Source organism: Acinonyx jubatus, chromosome D2 (assembly GCF_027475565.1).
Source record: "Acinonyx jubatus isolate Ajub_Pintada_27869175 chromosome D2, VMU_Ajub_asm_v1.0, whole genome shotgun sequence".
Lineage (NCBI taxonomy): Eukaryota > Metazoa > Chordata > Mammalia > Carnivora > Felidae > Acinonyx > Acinonyx jubatus.
Window position 1 is genome coordinate 60,086,638 of NC_069393.1, and position 21,745 is coordinate 60,108,382.

Consider the following 21,745-nt stretch of genomic DNA (forward strand, 5'->3'; position numbering starts at 1 on the left):
TACAACCTTCTGAGGTTTTTGAGGTGTTATGTTACCAGAACACCCTTGAAATGATCCCCTCCACCATAGTGTCATCAAATTCATAGACTTTTCAGACTGGGAAAAATCTTAGTGATCCCATAGTTGAACCCCCTCATGCCTGCTGAATGAACTGAGACCCAGAGTTGGGAGGTCACTGCAAGCAAATGGTGTGTTGTTACTCCTGCCACAGATAATTCATAAATACTTCTTCCTTCCCAGAAGTTTGTCTCCCTGATTTTTTCCCTGGGCAAATCTTATTTGCAATCCTTGCCAGAGCAATTTTAACAATGGGAGCAGAGGGGAAGCCCCCAGACGCATGTATGCCATGGGGCAGAGGGTTACCATGGGTGTTAGAGACATGGGCAGCTCGTGTTCCTCTGGCTTGCCAGTGATGTGCCTCCTTGGCTGGGTGCCCTCTAGGAGGTTGGGTTGGACAGCCAGGGCCTCATATGGTTTTCTGGAAGAGGGGTAAAGTTGTGCTTAGAGAGGGCTTGGAGAGGGCGGGCTTCCTGGCTCCCATCTCTCCCTCCCACCCCACCCCACCCCACATTCTTTTCGGGGGGGGCATTAAATGGGTTGTCTTGATAGATACTTGTTTCTTAATTTCTGCCCACTCTTCCCTTTAGATTATGAGTGACAAGTTTGTGACCTCCACAAGTGACCACTTTGTCGAGGGGCAGACGGTGGTTGCAAAGGTGACCAATGTGGACGAGGAGAAGCAGCGCATGCTGCTGTCTCTGCGGCTGTCGGACTGCGGTCTAGGGGACCTGGCTACCACCAGCCTCCTCCTCCTGAGCCAGTGCCTGGAAGAGCGGCAGGGTGTGCGCAGCCTCATGAGCAGCCGAGGTGGGGGCGCGGGGACTGGGGATGAGGGGCGGGTGAGGGCGTGTGTCACACATCATGCCCATCTGTTCCAATGAGTTGTTGGGCTTCCCAGATACTACATACAATTTGGATAAATTTTTTTTTTTTTTTTTTTTAGTGGGAGTATAACCTGTATAAAGGGCATAAATCATTTAGCGTACAGTTCAGTGAATGTTTATAAAATGAACATTCCTATTTACCACCCAGATTCAGATAAAGATTCCAGGTCCCCCTTGTGCTCCCTGCCAGACCAAAACCAAAATTTCCCTTAGTTTTATGGCCTCAGGTTTGCGTTTGTTGTGAATCCATTCACCTTTTCCCTTGTTCTTTTATTCAACAAATATCTGGTGAATGATAGAATAGAACAGGGACCTTCTAGAAGACTTTATGAGGAATTATTATGTTGATCTTCCTGTTTTGAACCATGGGTAGGATTGTTGGCACCCTGATGGGATTTGGGAATAAGAAGCTTGAAAGGGTAGATTCCAAACAGAAGCAATGAAAATCCAGAAGTCAAAGGAAAGGGTGTGTGTGTGGTATTTGTTGGCTACTTTCATGAACTGTGGCCAGGTAGGATTGGTAAGAGGCATAGTTCTCTCTGCCTGCGATAGGAGTGTTCATGGGTATCACATATTTCTACCCAAAGTAACTTTACTTTCACAGCGCTTGCAATGCTCTGCCGTCCCCAGCATGGCGGCACATTTCCAAAGGAAAAGAATGGTGAGCATTTCTGCTTGTTAATCCCTGTTTCCTTTGGGTCTCTGGCAGACTCTGTGTTGATCCAGACACTGGCTGAGATGATTCCAGGGATGGTCCTTGACCTAGAGGTGCAGGAGGTGTTGGAGGATGGCTCTGTGGTGTTCAGTGAGGGCCCAGTGCCTGGCCTGGTCCTGAGAGCGAGCAGATATCATCGGGCAGGTGAGCACTTCTGTCTCGCCCCTCGTGGTTCTTGGGGGAAATCCTTTGCTCATTGTTCCCTCTCCTGGATACAGAAATTTCCAAATACATAGTGTTGATGAGCTGATTCAGGAGAAAATTTTGTCATCCCTGTCGTTTATGAATGAAAATCAATGCAGTTGACAGCATGTTAAAGGATGTTTAGGTGTGAATCCTTTTATTGTTATAATTGGGTAAGTCTAGATTTTTGTCTGTCAGGGTGCATAAATTAAGGCACACCTGAACCTGAATTATGGGAGCCAGGCTTTTGGTTTTCCTAGGCCCTATAGACCCAGAACAGATGCTGTCTTTTCTTTTTTGTGCCTAAGGGCTTGCAAGACTCTTGGGCAGATGCTTCCTTCCCTGCTCCAAGAGGGTGATCACGTTGTGTTTGATTCTTTCTGCACTTCAGGGCAAGAGGTGGAACCTGGGCAGAAAAAGAAGGCTGTAATCTTAAATGTTGATATGTTGAAGTTGGAGGTACATGTTTCCCTTTGCCACGATTTGGTGAATCGAAAAGCTAAAAAGGTAAGCTTGTGGATGACTTCCGTTCCCTGGTTTCGAAGGCATTGCGGACCTCTTTAGCCCCACACACTTTGCTCAAGGGTTCTAATGCAAATGGCTGTAGATAAGAGGATCATTATGTCTGGCTTTGTCCGGGTCATGGTTATACCTCTTGGTGGGGTTATTTATTTATTTATTTATTTTTTTTCAACGTTTATTTTTTTGGGGACAGAGAGAGACAGAGCATGAACGGGGGAGGGGCAGAGAGAGAGGGAGACACAGAATCGGAAACAGGCTCCAGGCTCTGAGCCATCAGCCCAGAGCCTGACGCGGGGCTCGAACTCATGGACCGCGAGATCGTGACCTGGCTGAAGTCGGACGCTTAACCGACTGCGCCACCCAGGCGCCCCAATTGGTGTGGTTATTAATAGCACTGACTTGCCCTTTGGTTCCAGCGATAAATTATGTGGTCACCCAGTCTTCAGGGCCAGGTAGATCACGTAAATGAGTTGAAGTGGGCATGAGAAGCCCATAGAGGGGCAGAGGTGACTTAGACTCGTGGCTAAGCAAGAACATCTGCATCTAGGGTTGCTGCATCTGATTTTTAAGAGAAGGCAGAATTTGATTTTTATTTGAAATAAATGTGGGAAACATTGGAAACTGTGTTTTTTAAAACATATGAACCAAACAGAACATGTCTGTGGGTGCTTCTGACCTCCAGGCTGTTCATCTACACCCTCTCCTGTACACTTTTGTGTGAGAGAAGAATGGGTTTGAGGGAAATCTCAACATTTGTAGTATTTGCCTCTGGATGGTATATATATTTGGTCATCATTTAAAGTACTTCTTAAGCATCTAATTGTGTAGGGTATGGTAGAGAGAATTACATGCATAATGATTCTTAATGTCTGGTTGCCTATAATTAAGACTTGGGAAAACAGAAATAGAAACAAAGTTAATCCCTCACTAAGTTTTCTGGCAGGTCCCTAATTTATCTAAGCGAAGCTGGTGCATATAAGGGCGTGAGCACAGGTTGGATTTTGGGGAAAGGTAGGCTAAATGCCTTGAACACAATAAGCTCTCAGGAATGTCTCTGGTGAATGGTTGAAAAGGTGAACAAATTGGATGGGATGCTGTGGAACAATGAAAGTCAGGAACACAGCATCTTCAAGCTGGAGAACCATTAGGGGGCACCCGGCTATGCTTAGAATCACCTCAGTAACTTCTAAAATTCTGATTTCACTAGTTGTAGGATAGGAATTCAGTTCTAGGAATAGGAATTCACTAGTTCTAGGATAGGAATCTGAATTCAAAACAAAAGCTAAGTCCCCAGGATTCTTATTTAGTGCCTTGAGTTTAGTCAGGCCACCTCAGTAACAGGAGGGGAGGCTAGGTCAAGGAAGCGAAAGCTAGTTTGTTACAACTCGCACTAGGCCTGGCTCCCCTGGGATCAAGAGGGCTTCCCCAGCCCCGCACTGCCCAGTGAGTGATGACTGAGCACTTGTGCCCCGTAAGAAGCAGGGATGGTGGGTTTTTTCTGTTTTCCAGCTGAAGAAAGGCAGTGAGCACCAGGCGATCGTGCAGCACTTGGAGGAGTCCTTTGCTGTCGCCTCCTTGGTAGAGACTGGCCACCTGGCAGCCTTCTCCCTGACCTCTCACCTCAATGACACCTTCCGCTTTGACTCAGAGAAGTTGCAGGTGGGACAGGGTGTCTCCCTAACCCTCAAGACCACAGAACCAGGAGTGACTGGTTTTCTTTTGGCTGTTGAGGGGCCAGCTACTAAGAGGACTGTGAGACAGACCCGGAAGGACTCTGAGACAGTCGATGAAGACGAGGAAGCAGATCCAGCTCTGGTGGTGGGTGCTGTGAAGAAGCACACCCTGTCCATTGGGGACATAGTCACAGGGACTGTCAAGTCCATTAAACCCACTCATGTGGTTGTGACCCTGGAAGACGGCATCATTGGCTGTATTCATGCCTCCCACATTCTAGATGATGTTCCAGTGGGCACATCTCCTACTGCCAAGCTGAAAGTTGGGAAGACGGTCACTGCCCGAGTGATTGGTGGGCGAGACATGAAAACATTCAAGTATGGAGGCTTTGGGGGATGGGCTGTCTTTGAGGGGAGACTGTTGTAATTGTGGGCACTGAGCAGGTTCCAAAAAGTTATGCATGAATCAGACTTTCTTCTAATTAACAGAGATGTTCACCAAAAGAATCTCTTTGTCTCCCCCCCCTTTTTTTTTTCAAAAAGGCATATGGTGTAATGGTTAGAGCATTGGTTTAAAGTGAGACCTGGGTTTGCATTTCACATCTGCCACTTAAAATTGTGTGACGATGACTTAAGTTGTTACTTAACTTTTCCTAATTTGTAAAATGAGAGTATAAGTGGTTAGTACCTTTTTTGCAGAGCTAAAAGAATATCTAGGATGCAGTATGCCAAGCAGGTTGCCTGACGCAGCTATTGCTCAGTATACATCAGAGGTTATTATCACTCATTCTCTACTGCGTGCCTTAATTACACTCATTTTCTTTAAATCTACATGTGATATTGTTACTGCAGTAGAAATCCTTGTTATAATAAGAAAAGAAGAATAATTCAAAGTCTGGTCTATAATTTGCCTATTAATTTCAGTAACTATTCTTTCTAGACCTCAATTTCCTTACCTTCAGAGTGAAAGAGTTGGAGTATGTAGTCTGTAAGGAAATAAGGGTTTAATAAGACAATAATAAAAGATCAGATGAGCCAGCTCCTTAACATTTACTGCAGAGGATAAGAATGGAAACCCTCAGGCCTGACACATCCCCAGGAGGTGATATGGCAGTGGAACCCGGTGGTTTTTAAGCTCAGTTTCGTGGGAGTAGAGAAATTCTGATGTGCAGATTATGGTGGTACAAAGCATAAGAGAAATGATTTGACCTTATTTCTTCCTCCAGGTTTCTCCCAATAAGTCATCCCAGATTTATTCGAACCATTCCGGAGCTGAGTGTCCGGCCAAGGTGAGGGAACCCCAGCAGCATGGGCTCGTGGAAAGAGTGTGGGGCTTTGGAGTTAGGAACCTGAGTTCTAGTCTAGATTCTGCCAGTGTTGTGGCTTTTTTTGCTTCTCTCTGTCCATGTTGTCTCACTTCTCTAGTAGGGATATTTGGCTCTCATAAGGCTAGAAGAATTATATGAAACTTAATGTAAAAGCTATATTTAGGGTTTAAAAGACTGGTTGCAATTCTTTTTGTCAGCATGTAACAAAAAGAAGCATTTTTACTCTAAACCCAACTTTCTAAAACTCAGTAATTCCCAGAATAAAAAACATGTAATCAAGAATACCTGTTCTTTGAGTGTAGAGACTACTGCTTGGTGACTGCCATTTTAAGTCATGTTCTAGTGGATTTTGTAGAGGGGTGTTCAATGAGGGATTCTGTGTGGAGGAATACTAGTTCCATTTAGTGTTGGATCCAGTTTGGGATCATTTTTTCCTGAGGATCTTAAGCATTTGGACGCATGGATCTATCTGCTTCTGCTTCCTCCATTAAAAACTCAGCCTCCTAAAATTAATGGGTCATCAATGAATGAAGCTAGATACACATGACTGAGAGAATGGCTCTTCAAAGTCAGCCCTGGGATCCACACAGGTTGTAAATCTTAAGTGCCTGGGGATATTATAGAAGAGCCTCTTTAGTAACTTTTAGGGGGTAAGGTTTTGTTTTTTTGTTTTTAATTATAGCTGACACACAATGTTACATTAGTTCCAGGTGTACAACATAGTGATTGGATAAATCTATATTTAATGCTATGCTCACCAGTGTAGCTACCATAAAATGCTATTACAATACCATTGATTACATTTCCTATGCTGTACCTTTCATCACTGTGACTTACCAGTTCTATAGTTGGAAGCTTATATCTCCCACTCCCCTTCACCCATTTTGTCCATCTTGACACCCACTTCCCCTCTGGCATCCATCAGTTCTCTGCATTTATGGGTCTATTTCTGTTTTTTTTGTTTATTCATTTGTTTTTTAGATTCCACATAGAAGTTAAACCATGAGTTATTTGCCTATTATTTAGTGTAATACTCTCTAGGTCTTTCCATGTTGTCACAAATGGCAAGATGTCATTCTTTTTTATGGCTGAGTAGTATTCTGTTGTCAGGGAGTAATGTTTGGTCAGTGTCCTGAAGGTATCAGAATAGAAGTGGAATATTTCTGGGAATATTCCTGGGAAGGCTTGCCTGAGATAGGCAGATATTCCTGGAACGTTGAGTTCGAGGTGCTAACAACATTCTTGGAACTTCAAAGTAAAGCCCCTTAGTTCCAGAATAATGAGAGTTGTTGGATGCACACATTCCTATTTGTTTACTCTGTGGTTACTTTAGTTTTGTAGATTTTGATTGTGTCCTTCTCTAGTCTTTGTTGTGAGAACAGAGACTTCACCATATTGGTCGTTTCAGTCTGCCAGATCTTCACCTGTGGTGTATACCTTGTTTAATGAAAAGTTGAGGTCAAGTAATGTATTCAAGCTAAGGGTAGGTATGTTTAATTAACAAGGGTTGGTTCTTCTGAGTCTTCCCTCCTTGGCTTGCAGATGGCTGTCTTCTTCCAGTGTCTTTATGTGGTATTCTTTTTGTAGATATCTGTGTTCTAATCTCTTCCCTTTTTCTTTTTTCTTTCTTTTTTTTTTTATTGTGCTAAAAACACAAAACATAAATTTATCCTCCTAACAGTTCTTAAGTGTGCATCACAGTTTTGTTAACTATGTGCACATTATTGTAGAACAGATCTCCAGAACTTTTTCATCTTGCATGGCCGAAACTCTATACCCATTGAACCACTCTCCATTTATCCCTACCCTTCCCCACCCCCCACCTTTGGCAGCCAACATTCTACTTTCTGTTTCTTTGAGTTTGATTACTTAGATAACTCATGTAAGTGGAGTCATGGCCAGTCCTTCTGACTGGCATAACGTTCTAAAAGTTCATCTGTGTTGTTGCATATAGCAGATTGTCCTTTTCTAAGGCTGATTAATAATGCACGTATGTGTAGGCCACATTTTCTTCATACATCTGTGAAAGGCATTTAGGCTGCTTCCACATCTTGGCTAACACTGCAGTCAGCATGGGTGTACAAGTATCTGTTTTGAGATCCTGTTTTGGATATATACCCAGAAGTGGGAATGCTGGATCATATGGTCGTTTTTAATTTTTTGAGGAACTTCCATGCTGTTTTCCATAGCAGCTGTATCATTCTGTAGTTCTGCCAGCTGTGTGCAGGGAAGGATTCCCTTTTTTCCACATCCCTGCCAACACTTGTGTTCCGTGTATTTGATAATGGCCGTCCTTACAGGTGCGAGGTGATAATCTCACTGTGGTGATTATTTCCCAGATGGTTAGTGATGTGAAGTGCCTTGGCCTATGCTTGTTGGTCTTTTTTTTTTTTTTTTTTAATATGTTCTTTGGAGAAATGTCTATTCAAGTCCAGTTTTTAATCAGGTTTTATTGTCATTGCATTGTAGGCTAATCCTCCTATAAGGACTCCAGTCAGACTGGATTATGGCCCATCCTGACATTCATATTTACCTTAATCACCCCTTTAAGTTCCTGATCTCCAAATGCATTCATGTTCTGAGATACTGAGGGTTAGCATGTCAACATATGAACTTGGAGGTGGGAGTGACACAATTTAGCCAATAACAGAGACATTCCAGTGGCATCTGTTCAGGGAATAAGCTTTTTCATTCTACCATATAAGCATTATTTTTTTTATTTTTTATTTTTAATTATTATTATTTTTTTTAAACGTTTATTTATTTTTGAGACAGAGAGAGACAGAGCATGAACAGGGGAGGAGCAGAGAGAGAGAGGGAGACACAGAATCTGAAACAGGCTCCAGGCTCTGAGCTGTCAGCACAGAGCCCGACGCGGAGCTCGAACTCACGGATTGTGAGATCATGACCTGAGCCGAAGTCGGAGGCTTAACCGACTGAGCCACCCAGGCGCCCCCTACCATATAAGCATTATGATAATGTATATAAATTGTCTATTACAGTGCCAGGCACACAGATTTTCTGTGTGTGTGCGTGTGTGTGTGTGTGTGTGTGTTTTAAAAAGTAACATTCTACAGATGTTCCCTTCCTGAGGCTTCTCTCTGCACCCTCAGAAGATGGATTCCCCATTATTAATTTGATATGTATCCAACTTCTTTGTATTTCAATTATATGTACACATATACATACATATATTTATAAAATTGTTTTGTGTGGTTTTCACATTTTACATAAATGTCATGCTGTACTTAATATTTTACAACTTGTTTTTTCCTCTCCAAATTTTGTCTTTGAGATCTGCTCTTGTGCGTGTAGTGAAAATAGCTGTCCATCGTATGAATGGGCTCAACTCTGTATGTTCGCCATCTCATGGGGGACATTTAAGGTTGTTCCCAGTTTTTCTTTTTTATAAATAATGTCACAGTGAACATCTTTGAACTCATTCTACTGGGCATCTGTACCAGGATTTCTGTAGGGTAGAATTAATGGATCATAAAGTATATGCATTTGTAATTTTTATTGGTATATGAAGGTTTCCATTTTTCTGTAGTCACCAGTGCCTGTTATATGTTACAGTTTTACCAGTATTATTTGTACCGTCTTATTGATAAGTTTGGTTTTGTTTTAGAAATTACTTGAGTTGGGAGTTCTGTGATACCTTTGAAGTGATTTGTGGGCTGATAACCACATCCCCTTATTGCTTTCCTGAGAAGAAAAAGAATCAAGACAATGATAATGGCAAAGTAGCATAGGGGACGGAGCCCTGGACTTTTGAGTCAGAACCCTGACTTCAACTCCTGGTTCAAGAGCATAAAATGAGTTCAAGAATATCTATCCTGCCTAATTCACACATAAGATTGTTGTCACAATTCAGTGAGAGATTATTTGACAGAGCAGTTCTGCAAACTATAAAGCAATAGCTAAAGTATTGTGAAAGAAGTAAAACAATTTTGTTTCCTAAATTTGTAAAGGTTATTGTAGGCTACTACTTTATAGCTTGTTCGTACCTAGGTGAGCGAAATGGAAAAGATTATCTCTCGTGCAGGTATTATGAACATTCTCCTTGGAGGAGGGAAGTGGGAGTGTGGGAGGTGGGCATGAATGAGGGGGTACAGTCAATCCATGGCCATTTGGGGGAGCTGGTTTCAAGCTAGAAGCCTTATCCAGAGGTTGGCCCACTGTTTCCATTGCTTTTCTACAAACAGTGAGCTGGAGAAGGATGGCTGCACTGCTCTCAACACTCACACTGTCAGCCCCTTGGAGAAGATTAAACAGTACCAGGCTGGACAGACCGTGATTTGCTTCTTGAAGAAGGTGAGTTGTGCACACCTTGCAGTGTGATGCTTCCTTCTTTCAGAAGAAAGTGGGGGAGGAGCTGGAGACAAAGGCCATTAGCACTAGACATTTGAGTCTGTTTGCTACCATGCCGGTTTGTGGAAGACCAGAAGCCCTAATGGAGGAGCTAAACATGAAACAATTAGCAAGCAACTCACAATTCAGCATGTTTATAGATTAATTGTACAAAAGGGAAAGAGCAATATAGAGCAAGATTTAAAGTGAATGCTCTCTTGGATTCTAGATGCTTGCCTTTGATGAAGTTCAAGTGCAATGCAAAATAATGCATACCTGGGTGCCAGATTATGTGTTCTAATCCCAAGTGGAACAGGAGTTTAAGAAAGGAAGAGATAGTGAAAACTGTACCGGTTGGGATGTATCAGAGAAAAAGTTGGATGGGGCTTGACCTTGAGGGATAGCTCCTCTTCATTGCTGCCAGATTCTTCTTTCATAAGCATTCTAGCTGGGCATGTCACTGATGCTTGATCCCTATAGTTACCTATTGTCCGTAGGTGGGGTTCATAAACCCCCAATGCCTTAGAGCTGTACTTAAGGCTCTTCATAATCTGACCTCATATACCTTGTGTTCCAGTCACCCTGGAAACCTTCTCTTTTTCCCTTCTTGTCTTTACCCAGAGTACCCTCTCTTCCTACAACCCTTTATGGCCCAGCACAGATAATCTCCCCATATTACTCGTTCTTCTATTTTTTCCTATAGCATATTTCTGTTGCTCTGGTTATTTGCATATTTATTTGACTTACTCTTTGTAGACTCTAATCTTGAAGGTGGGGTTTGGTTTTTATTTATCACTGTGATGCCATGTACATAGTGGTTGCTTGATAAATGTCTTGTTGAATTGACTTAGAAAATTGGGGGTCTGTGTTTAGGGCAGGACCCTATAAACAGCTAAGGATCAAAATTTAAATTGATTTAGGGGCACTTGGTGGCTTAGTTGGTTGACTTTCTGGCTCTTGATTTTGGCTCAGGTTATGATCTTGTGGTCTGTGGGATCAGGGCCCATGTTGGGCTCTGTGCTGGCAGCATGGAGGCTGCTTGGGATTCTGTGTCTCCTTCTCTCTGTCCCTTCTCCTGCTGGTGCTCGCTCTCTCTCTCTCTCTCTCTCTCTCAAAAATAAATAAATGTTAAAAATTAAAAAATAAAAAGAAATCAGATGTTGAGCCCTGGAGAGGATTAACCATTATTGGGCACAGCTGAGCTTGGAGAAGGCTGCAGTGGTCATTGAAATTGTTCCTGCTGCTTAAAGCCGTCTCTGCGGTCATTTTAGCCTTCTTATCAACTGAGGCACCAGGAGGGATGCATGGTCGGCTAGCCTAGCAAAGGCTCAGAGCTAGACTCTGAGTGAAGCCTGAGAAGTGAGAGAATGGCAGAGGCAGTGGGGTGTAGAGGGTGGATTCCTGTCCCTTGGGAACAGGGCCCCTTCAACCCTGTGATTTTAGGAGAGTCTGTGTTTTAATGAAGGGAAAAGAGATGTTTATATCCATCCCATCCCATTCCATTTCCCTTCCTGTTTTTTTTCTCTAGTACAACGTGGTTAAGAAATGGCTTGAGGTGGAGATTGCTCCAGACATCCGGGGGAGGATTCCCTTGTTGCTCACTTCTCTCAGCTTCAAGGTCAGTGTGCTTGAGATCCCTGGAGAGGAAACCCAGGCTCCCTAAGCTCGACTCAGAGTCTGGTATATGTTTGCAGTGGGTACAGGAAACCATGTACTTATTCAGGGAATGGTTTGGGAGATACTTGATATAGAGACCTAAGTGCTGTAGTTTTGGATAACTGACAGTAGTTTTGGATAAATGACAGACCTCTCTTTAAACATGAAAGGAATTTTCTTGTCCTTCCAGGTTCTGAAACATCCAGATAAGAAGTTCCGGATTGGCCAGGCCCTGAAGGCTACAGTGGTTGGCCCAGATTCTTCCAAGGCCTTCTTGTGTCTCTCACTTATAGGTGTGGTGATGAATGCCTGGTCAGGGAAGGGAGGGGGTAGAAAGGAGTGGGAAAGAGTCGTCAGGTAGTGTCTGGGTTTAGGATGTCTCAGGTATTGGAGTCCTCAGAAAGCCCAGTGTAGTATGTGCCTTCTGGGAACACTTTTTCTCTTGAGGCTTTGTTCTTTGGCCTGTGTCACTCTGCTATTGTCTGAGTCACCTTTACCAACATAGTTGGTTTTCTCAAGTGTCTCAGGAGGGGTTGTCCACCACATGGCCCTGGGATTCCTGACTACATGGCATGGTAATGTGGGTCTTCGTGATCATTCTGGTCCACCCAGCCTGTGGTTGGCCAGCATTCTACCTTCTTTCTTGGCTCACTTTCTCTTCCCTGAATCTGGTTCATTCTCCTACCAGGTCCTCACAAGCTTGAGAAAGGGGAAGTGGCCATGGGCCGAGTGGTAAAGGTGACTCCCAAGGAGGGGCTGACTGTCTCCTTCCCCTTTGGGAAGATGGGAACTGTTAGTATATTTCACGTGAGTGACTCCTACTCAGAGATGCCCCTGGAAGACTTCATCCCCCAGAAGGTTGTCAGGTAGGCCAAATTTTTTGTGTTTTTTCCCTTTTCAGCTCTATGTGGGATTATAGATTTCTTTTTTTAATTTTTGCATATATATTTACTTATTTTTAATGTTTATTTATTTTTGAGAGAGGAAGAGAGAGTGTGACTGGAGGAGGGGGACAGGGAGAGGGAGACACAGAATCTGAAGTAGGCTCCAGGCTCTGAGCTATAGCACAGAGCCCAATGTAGGGCTTGAACTCACAAACCACAAGATCATGACGTGAGCCGAAGGTGGACGCTTACCCAACTGAGCCATCTGGGCTCCCCTAAATTTCTCTTTTTTTAAAATATAGATGTGAGGGGTATCTAGGTGGCTTAGTTGGTTAACTGTCTGAACTCTTGATTTTGGCTCAGGGGTGTGTCGGGCTCCGAGCCAAGTGCAGAGGCTACTTAAGATTCTTCCTCTCTCTCTCTCTCTCTCTCCCTCTCTCACTCTGCCACCCCCCCCCCCACTGCCCCTCTCCCCAGTTTGCCCACTCACTTGCTTTCTCTCTTTAAAAAAAAAGAAAGAAAGAAAGTATAGATGTGATAGGTGATTTTGTACCAGAAAAAATAGTATGAAAAAAAAGACAAGTTTTGTTTTGAGAGAGTGCAAGTGGGGCAGGAACAGTGTGAGAGGGACAGAGGATCGAAGCAGGCCCTGTGCTCACAGTGGAGAGCCTGATGTGGGGCTCGAACTCATGAAATGTGAGATCATGACCTGAGCCAAATTCAGACGCTCAACCGAGGTGCCCCAAAGAAGAAAAGTTCTGATGCTCCCCTCTTTTTCCACCACTTTGCACCATTATACACCTTGGTCTCTATTCTTCAGGACTTTGTAGGTATAATTTTCTTGTATGTAATAATAGAATTTCATTTGATATATAGCCTGCAACTTGCTTGTTCTCTCATAGCAGTTTATCATGGACTTTTTTCTTTTCCTGTGGTAGTATATCTAAATTTACTTTGTTCTTTTACCTTATTTTTAACATTTCCTGGCCTTTCTTTCTTTCTTTCTTTCTTTCTTTCTTTCTTTGTCATTATCTAAACCTCTGTTGATGGATGTAATGTTGAAGTGAGTATCTTTGTGCATATGTTTGGACACGAACACAAGTATATCTGTGAAGTAAATTCCCAAAAGTAAAATTAATGGGCCAAACAATGTTATACATTTTGCCAAAATGCTCTCTGAAAAGACTGTGCTCATTGACATTCCTGTTAACAATAATATGACTCTTTCTTACATCCCTGTCAAAACTGGCTATTCTTGGTATTTAGTCTCAGCCATTGACTAGGCAAAAATCGATCGCTCATTTTGGCGTGCAGTTCTCCTACTGTCATTTTCCCTCTTGGTTGGCTTTCTTGGCTTGTCCAAGTGGCTTGCTTGTTTTCCTATTGAGGCATTCATCTTTTTAATGAGAAAAAAATTGATCTATAGGTGTTCTCTGCAGAAAGACAGTAACGTTTTGCAGCTGGGAGCTGCTTTATGGGGTATTTTTTGTGCACTAAAATGAGCCTGGTTCAGAGCTTTAAAGTCATTTGATAGGGCGAATAAATTAGCATTGAAGAGGCGGACTTCGGCCTGACCTCGTACAGACTTCTGAGACTCCAAGTTGACTAACAGTGGAGCAGAGGCCTTGAGGAGACGAGCTGGAAAGTCATAATGCCCTTTCCCACCTCAGGTGTGCTAGCCACTAGCACCTGCATAATAAATTCACAACCACTTATCTGAGCTGAACAGCACAGAGATAGCCAGGGCCTAGGAAAAGAAAAGGAAGGAGAAATCCAGGGTCATCTCTGCTTTTCCTCTTGGGCTTACAAATGCAGGTGTGGCAGTGCCTGAGTGGTTCAGTTGGTTAAGTGTCCGAATTCAGCTCGGGTCACGATCTCACCGTTCATGGGTTTGAGTCCCACGTCCAGCTCTGTGCTGACAGCTCAGAGCCTGGAGCCTGCTTTGGATTCTGTGTCTCCCTCTTTCTCTGCACCCCCTCAAATAAAGAAACATTTTTAAAAAATGCAGATGTGACTTTTAGCAAAGTATTTAATTTTAATACATTTTATTGTGGCCAAACCTGTGAGTCACGTTCAGTTGTGATTTATCTGCCCTATGTGGATAATAAATTAATTGCCTAAATGTAGATGATCCCTCAAGGTCCCCCCTGCTTTGGGAATGAGGATGCTGTGGGCTAGGAGGCAGGTGTGTGTCATGGGAAAACTTTGGACTGTTGCTGAGATCCTTTCTACTGCTAAGATTCTATATTTTGAAATTGCAACTTTGGGTTGCTAAGTGCTGTTTTCAATGAACGAAGTTTGGAAACCTTAACCAAAGAGTAAACTCTGCTTTCCCTCCTAGAAGCCTCCCCTGCTTAGGACTCACTGATCTGTTATCCTCTGATCTGCTGCCATGATCCTGCCCTAACACCTAGGTCGTCACTGGTCATGGTTTCCAGTGGTTAGTGGCTGAGATTGCACACTGCCAGGACCCAGTGTCAGGCTGCTGACACCTCCTGAGTGTCTCTTCCCGAGGGCTCCATGCCCCCTCTCATTTTCTACTCCCAGCACCTTTGTTGAGTAAGAAGAGTAGGTAGTGATTGACTAGTAAACTGAGGCTCAGGGAGGTGACTTGTGCAGAGTCCCTCAGCACGTTCTTGACAGAATGAAGAACAGAGCCCAGGTGTCATGTCCCCTTACTCTTGCTTGTTGATCAGCCTTGTGGAGAGGAGGCTGAGTCCCTCTGCTGTTTCCTGGGATGCTGAAAAGTCAACATCTCTTTTTGCTCTCATTCCAGGTGTTACGTCCTGTCTGCTACAGACCATGTATTGACTCTGTCGCTGCGATCGTCTAGGTGAGTGTCTGTGGTGGAGACAAGGAGGGCACTGAGGAAAAGCTGCACAGAACTTTGGGCTTCCCCCCTTTCTTCTCTGCTTGTGCACTTTCTACCTTGCCCCATCTTTATCCAGAAAAGCTGTGGCCGTTCACATTGCCAGAAGAACGTGTCTGCTCAGACTCTTGCTGCCCAGGGCAAGGTTCAGACATCTGAATGTGGTGTTCAAGGTGGCCACACAGTGGCCCTGGAAAGGGAAGATGATCTGGTTCCCAGGGTTCCGTAGTTAGTGGCATGTCATGAAGTGGATTGGCCTGAAGTCCGCTCGTTCCATGGTTAGAAATGGATGTTTCAGAGGCCAAGGCTGACAGGACTTCAGGAGAGAGTGGGGCTGGGCTCTGAGGTTGTCATATCCTACAGTCAGGTCCAGAGTTATATTCTTGGATGTAGAGTTTGATTATCACAAGTGAGTTGGGAGTGGATGGGGAAGGGAGGGTTGAGGTATATGTACATAATAAGCCTTTCATTCTTAGGACAAACCCGGAGACGAAGAGCAAAATAACTGATGCTGAGATTAACTCCATCCGGGATATTCAGGAAGGGCAGCTCCTGAGGGGCTATGTGAAGTCTGTCCAGCCGCACGGTGTGCTCTTTGGGTGAGTGAGGTGGAGCGTGGGGGCGTGGGCCAAATGCGACGCCCTCCCCGGCCTGTGCTGGTCCATGGTGTGTGGTGGTCCTTGGTCACCTCCTCTGGAGACAATATGAAGGAAGGGGAGTCAATGAGTTCCCACCAGTTTGTAAATTCTGAGATGTTTTATACTTTTAAAAGCGTTTTGAATTATTCTTACTGGTGTTTTGGACACCAAAGAGCATGGCATGTCCAATTTCAGTTTTCAGTTCATTTGGTTTTTCTTTGGTTTGGTATTTGATGGTGATTTGTAACTGTTCAGTGAAATCACATGACGTTCACAACCAGCAGATAGCACAGCGTTCTCTGCTACGATTTCCTCATTTTCATCTCCTCTGGCCATTCGTGATAGATGCATTGTGGTGCTCTGGTGTGCTATGGAAAATGCCCTTCGGTCCTATCTTCATTATGCCTGATAGTTTTTTCTAGTTTACAGAGCTCTTTTTATCCTTGTGAATGCCAGGAACTTGTGTGTGTCATAAATCCTTGTCACAACTTGGGTCCCTAGGAAAGTGGAGGCACTAGGCTAGGCTGGGACTCTCTTGTATTTATGACCACAGGACTCTTTTTTTTCTTTTTAAATTTATTTTTAATGTTTTTTTTTTTTTTAATTTTTTTTTTTTCAACGTTTAGTTATTTCTGGGACAGAGAGAGACAGAGCATGAACGGGGGAGGGGCAGAGAGAGAGGGAGACACAGAATCGGAAACAGGCTCCAGGCTCTGAGCCATCAGCCCAGAGCCCGACGCGGGGCTCGAACTCACGGACCGCGAGATCGTGACCTGGCTGAAGTCGGACGCCCAACCGACTGCGCCACCCAGGCGCCCCTATTTTTAATGTTTTAAAAATGCTCATTTATATTTGAGAGAGAGTGTGTGAGCAGGGAGGGGCAGAGAGAGAGGGAGACAGAATCCCAAGCAGGCTCCATGCTTGTCAGCACAGAGCCCAGTGCAGGCCATGATCTCACAAACTGTGAGATCATGACCTGAGCCGAAATCAAGAGCCGGATGCTTAACTGACTGAGCCACCCAGGCACCCCTGTGACCACACAACTCTTGTCTCTCTCCTGTCAGCCTCGGCCCCTCTGTTGTGGGTTTGGCGCAATACCCACATGTCTCCCAGTACAGCCCGTCCAAGAAAGCCCTTTATAACAGATACCTTCCGGAAGGGAAGCTGCTTACAGCCAAGGTCCTGAGGTAGGTGTCTTCCCCACCCCCATACGCCCTCTTTTCCGAGGAGCCCTGGGAGGAGATTCAAGAGGTAAACTAGACTTAACGGCTTAGGTAGTGTTGGTGCAATGTTCAGCTGAAAAAATCCCATTGTTTGGAGCCTTCTACTTCCGCCCCAGCCTCAGCTCCTAGAAGTCGACGTGGAGACTTTTCTCTGCGTCGGCACTTGTTGGGGACAGGGTAAGGGGACATCAGAGCTGCCCCCTGTATTTTACTATTCAGCATGGTAAAATGCACAGGTCATTCCAAAGAATACTGAACGGATTGCAAGTAGGTAGGACAGGGCCCGGAAAACTGGACCGATCAGGAGACAAAGGCCTGGGCTGTTTGCCGAGCCTGCTGTCCTCTGTTGTCCTCATTGTCCTCCCTCCTTGTTGTAGCCTGAACCGCCAGAAGAACCTGGTAGAGCTTTCATTCCTCCCCGGTGACACTGGGAAGCCGGACGTGTTTCCCGCCTCCCTAGGACTGCCACTTCTAAAGCAAGAGGAGAGGAAAATGGAGGCAGAGGAGCAAGAGCACAAAGGAGAAGAAGAGCAGAAGAAGAAGAATCAGAAAAGGAAAGGGAAGAAGAATGAGGAAGGGCAGGAGGCAGTGCGGCCGCTTGGCAAGGAGAAGAGCGAGTCCCAGAAACCGCAGGCCAAGAAGCAGGGCAAGTGGCCGCGCCGGGAGCCTGCAAGTGAACAGGTACGTCCCTCAGGGAGGATGGCCTCCCTCACGGGCACAGGAGAGCATTTCAGAGCCAGCCAGATGCCACGTGGCCTTCTCTTAGACCGAGAGCAGTGTGAGTTTGGAGCCGGGCGCTGGATGGTGCCAGCAGGGGCAGAGGAGGGGGCATTGCCGCCAGCGGGTTCCCCTGGGCGGGAAGGGTGACTCGCCATCTTTCCCTCTTGTCATCTCAGGAAGGAGTGACGAAGAAGCAGAAGAAAGCTGCTCCGTCAGAGGAAGACGACAGTGGTGTTGAAGTGTATTATCGGGAAGGGGAAGAGGAGGTGGAAGAGAGGAGTGTGCTGCCCAAGGTGAGGGTCAGCATTGATGGAGAGAGGAGGCGGCCCTGGGGAGGGAAGCCCTTGGTCTCCTGCCTCCGAGCTGGGCAGTTTCCAGCCCACCCTCTTCTCTCACTTCTTGTAAAATGTGACCAGGTGGGGCCACTGCTTTATCCAAGGAGGGGGCTGCATAAAAGAAATTCTCATCAGTATTTATTGAGTGGAGCTGAATTAAATTAGTGGGATGGGCAGATAAAGGGGAGGCTTAACCTTTCCTGAACCTGCATCCCCTTCTGAAAGATGGGGACAGTACCATTAGGACTGAGGAAGGGCTGCCCAGACTGTAGGTACTAACATCCCTACACCCCGGAACGCTTCTCATCTCTCTGTCTTGGCTCTACTATCTCCTTACACGTGTATGGCACTTTATACACAGATGTGTATATATGTATGCATATGTATGCTGCTGGTGGTGGTGGATTGTTTGTTTTCTTGTTTTTTGTTTTTTTGCATACATATGTCTTAAAAGCTCATTGCCTAAATAAATGTATTTACAAGAAAAGCTTTCACATCACTACTGTGGTTTCTCCAGTGGAGCGGGCCTAACCTGGCCCTGGGAGGGAGCAAGGGTCTCTGGGCCTGGTGGGAGCCCCTGCTCCTCCAGGTGGGATGGGGTCGGAACAGGGTGCAGCCCGAGCTGAGTGCTTTCCTCACACACCTCTTGTGCTCCTTCAGGGGAAGCCAACCAGGCCAGCAGAAGTGCCCCGGCTACAGCTGTCCTCCGGTTTCATTTGGGACGTGGGGCTAGACTCTCTGACCCCGGCCTTACCACCTCGAGGAGAGAGCTCAGACAGTGAGGAGGACGACAAGCCACAGCAGTCCACGGTGTCGTATTTTGCAGGGGACCCCTTGGTGCTAGTCTCTCTTTGCTCTCTCCTGGCCTGGGTGTCCCTCCTGGCAGGGCGGGGCAATCTCAGGCCGGGGAGTATTTACAGAGCTCACTGACTGCCCTGCCAACTCTTGGCTTCAACTGCAGATCTCTGCAAGGGTCTGAGGAGCAGATTACTCACTAACTTTTGTGCCTTCTGTAGCAGAAGAGGAGCAAGAAGGAAAGGATGTTGGAGAAGCAGAAGGCAGAGAAAGAGCTGTCCCGCATTGAGGAGGCACTGATGGATCCCGGGCGACAGCCAGAGTCCGCAGATGATTTTGACCGACTCTTGCTGAGCTCCCCCAACAGCTCCATCCTGTGGCTGCAGTACATGGCCTTCCACCTGCAGGCCACAGAGATCGAGAAGGCCCGGGCCGTGGCTGAGAGGGCTCTCAAGACCATTTCCTTCAGGTCTTGGCCTTGTCCTCCTGCTTTGGTGGAAGGGTGGCTCTTGAAAGGGAGGGCTGTGTCTCCGCCGGCTGCAGAGCTTGCCGCCTGTGGGTCATTTCCTCTTCGGCAGGCCGACAGCAGTTTGGGTGGCCGCCACCCGCACCCATAGGTTCCCAGGCTTGTCTCATTGCTGCGCCATCTGTGAAACAGATCTGCTTGTTAATATTTTATAGTCTCCTTCACTGAAGTGGCTAAGGGTTTACAGGAGTCCCTACACTGAAATAAAGGGCCTAACTTGGAGCAGAAGTAGAACAGGGGAAATAACTCCACATACCTGGGTTGCAGACGCTCTCGGTGGCCATTTCCAGGCACAGGGTAGAGTGAGTTTTCTGACCGCTAAGAGGAGGGATGGTGATCCTTTGCTTCATTCTCTTAGTTTGGAGAGAGAGACCAGAAGATTCTGCTCCTTCCTGCCCAAACATCTAGCCAGTTTAAGATTTAGTGGGCTTCCTTTCTAGGAATGGAGGCAGATGCCAGGGGAACCCCCACAGTCAGGGGCTGGTGTTCTGCTTCTGTGTGAGCTGCAGTGGGGACTGGGCTTCTCAGGGTTCTCACTAGGGGCTGGAAACTGAGGATGTGGATAGAGCCAGGGAACGAAGAAATAGTTCCAGTCTGCATCCCTGGGCAGTAGTGGGGGCTTTCTTGGGCTGAGGTGATGGAGCTCATGTGCTGACTTTCTCTCCAGAGAGGAGCAGGAGAAGCTGAATGTATGGGTGGCTCTGCTGAATCTAGAGAACATGTACGGCTCTCCGGAGTCACTGACCAAGGTCTTTGAGCGGGCTGTGCAGTACAATGAGCCTCTCAAGGTCTTTCTCCATCTGGCTGACATCTACACCAAGTCAGAGAAATTCCAGGTAGGAGTCTGATCTGGGTGGCCCGCTGCCGGAGGGTCCTTAGCTGCTCAGAAACTAACTCCTGGGAGTCACAGAGGCAGCAGGGAAGTCACAGGGATGAATTCCCCCATTCTGGATACAGCCCTGCCACAGGCTTGCTATGTGTCCTCTGGGCCCTAACTTGTTTGGCTTCTAAGTGGGCGGAGTCATTTCCTCCCCCCTCTACTTTAGGACTGCAGCCGGCAGCGGAAGGAAGTGAAGGGACAGCTGACCCCTGGTGTATATCCCTTGGGTTTACAGCCATGAGGCAGCAGCTCGGCAGAGTGTCCCTTTTCTGTCTCTCATGTGCCCCCATGTTGTTCTCACCTTCTCTCTTCTCCTGTTTGGACTTCCATGCAGCACAGGATTGATAGGGAGACTCCTCACCTGTAAGGCTCCTTCATGTGTTCTGTGAGCCTCTCTGCTTCCCTCAGGCACCTAGAATTGGGCCTGCACAGTGACTGGAGTTTGAGGCTACGTCTAGCCCCTCATGAGCATAGCTGCTGCCTGTCTCTGTTGTATCACACTCTGTAGCTTACCTTTTCTTTCCCACAGGAAGCTGGTGAGCTCTACAACCGGATGCTGAAGCGATTCAGGCAGGAGAAATCTGTCTGGATCAAATATGGTGCCTTTCTTCTGCGGAGAGGCCAGGCTGGGGCCAGTCACCGTGTGATGCAGCGAGCCCTCGAGTGTCTGCCCAATAAAGAGCGTGAGTGTTCATCCCCACCTTCCAGCCTGATTCCAGATCACATTAGGCTCTCTGATGTCTGGACGTAGGGATTGGGGGTTTTCTCTGAGCGGGGTGTGGTGTTGGGAAAGCCTAGTGGAGGGCATATAACTATTTTTCTATTGATTACATGCTCATGGACGTAACCATGTGTTGCATTTCAGATGCTAAACTTCAAAGATGAAGGAACAAAAAACAGTTAGTGCTAACTTTGTTGCCCCTGCCCCCTCTCCCTACTGGGCCCAGAGAGACTCTCCAGTGGAAGTCATAGATCAGTACCCGTCTGTGTATTTGGCCCTAAACTGCCCCACTGTCCCAACTGTCATCTTGGAACCTGGGAGCAGGGAGTCAGGGGTCAGACGGTGTCTGACATGTAGCACATTGTGCTGTGGTGAGGGGTCTGTCTGCTTTGTGTATCTGAGCTGTCCTCTCCCTGCAGATGTGGATGTGATTGCCAAGTTTGCCCAGCTGGAGTTCCAGCTAGGGGATGCGGAACGGGCCAAAGCCATTTTTGAGAACACACTGAGCACCTACCCAAAGCGCACCGATGTCTGGTCGGTTTACATCGACATGACCATTAAGCATGGCAGCCAGAAGGAAGTCCGGTGAGAGGGGAAGACAGATCGGGGCTGATTTAACTGTGGGGATTGGGGGACGTTGGCCAAGTGTATAAGTTTTAGCCCCACAGTCAGCTTCCAGGATCCCCGGTTCTCTTACACTCTCTGAAGAACATCTTTGACATGACATACCAGGTCCTGTGGCATTCACTTTGCAACCTCTTTTTCTGTATCTGGAACCTGGGG

General features: G+C 46.2%; 1 protein-coding gene across 2 annotated transcripts in view; it reads left to right on the top strand.

Moving 5' to 3' along the window:
• Positions 1 to 21,745, top strand: part of PDCD11 (programmed cell death 11) — a 44,404-nt gene that overhangs the window by 21,046 nt on the left and 1,613 nt on the right. Inside the window, exons 17-35 of one of the 2 annotated variants that reach the window (XM_027062981.2) lie at positions 648 to 867; positions 1,654 to 1,803; positions 2,234 to 2,349; positions 3,874 to 4,415; positions 5,264 to 5,326; positions 9,571 to 9,679; positions 11,244 to 11,333; positions 11,562 to 11,664; positions 12,060 to 12,237; positions 15,032 to 15,088; positions 15,601 to 15,723; positions 16,827 to 16,949; positions 17,363 to 17,666; positions 17,882 to 17,998; positions 18,701 to 18,850; positions 19,060 to 19,304; positions 20,029 to 20,197; positions 20,771 to 20,924; positions 21,382 to 21,547. In XM_027062981.2, coding sequence (XP_026918782.2) covers positions 648 to 867; positions 1,654 to 1,803; positions 2,234 to 2,349; positions 3,874 to 4,415; positions 5,264 to 5,326; positions 9,571 to 9,679; positions 11,244 to 11,333; positions 11,562 to 11,664; positions 12,060 to 12,237; positions 15,032 to 15,088; positions 15,601 to 15,723; positions 16,827 to 16,949; positions 17,363 to 17,666; positions 17,882 to 17,998; positions 18,701 to 18,850; positions 19,060 to 19,304; positions 20,029 to 20,197; positions 20,771 to 20,924; positions 21,382 to 21,547 — 3,179 coding nt within the window. Of the gene's footprint in view, positions 1 to 647; positions 868 to 1,653; positions 1,804 to 2,233; positions 2,350 to 3,873; positions 4,416 to 5,263; positions 5,327 to 9,570; positions 9,680 to 11,243; positions 11,334 to 11,561; positions 11,665 to 12,059; positions 12,238 to 15,031; positions 15,089 to 15,600; positions 15,724 to 16,826; positions 16,950 to 17,362; positions 17,667 to 17,881; positions 17,999 to 18,700; positions 18,851 to 19,056; positions 19,305 to 20,028; positions 20,198 to 20,770; positions 20,925 to 21,381; positions 21,548 to 21,745 lie in introns of both variants that reach the window. The other variant, XM_027062979.2, reaches the window with a different exon arrangement.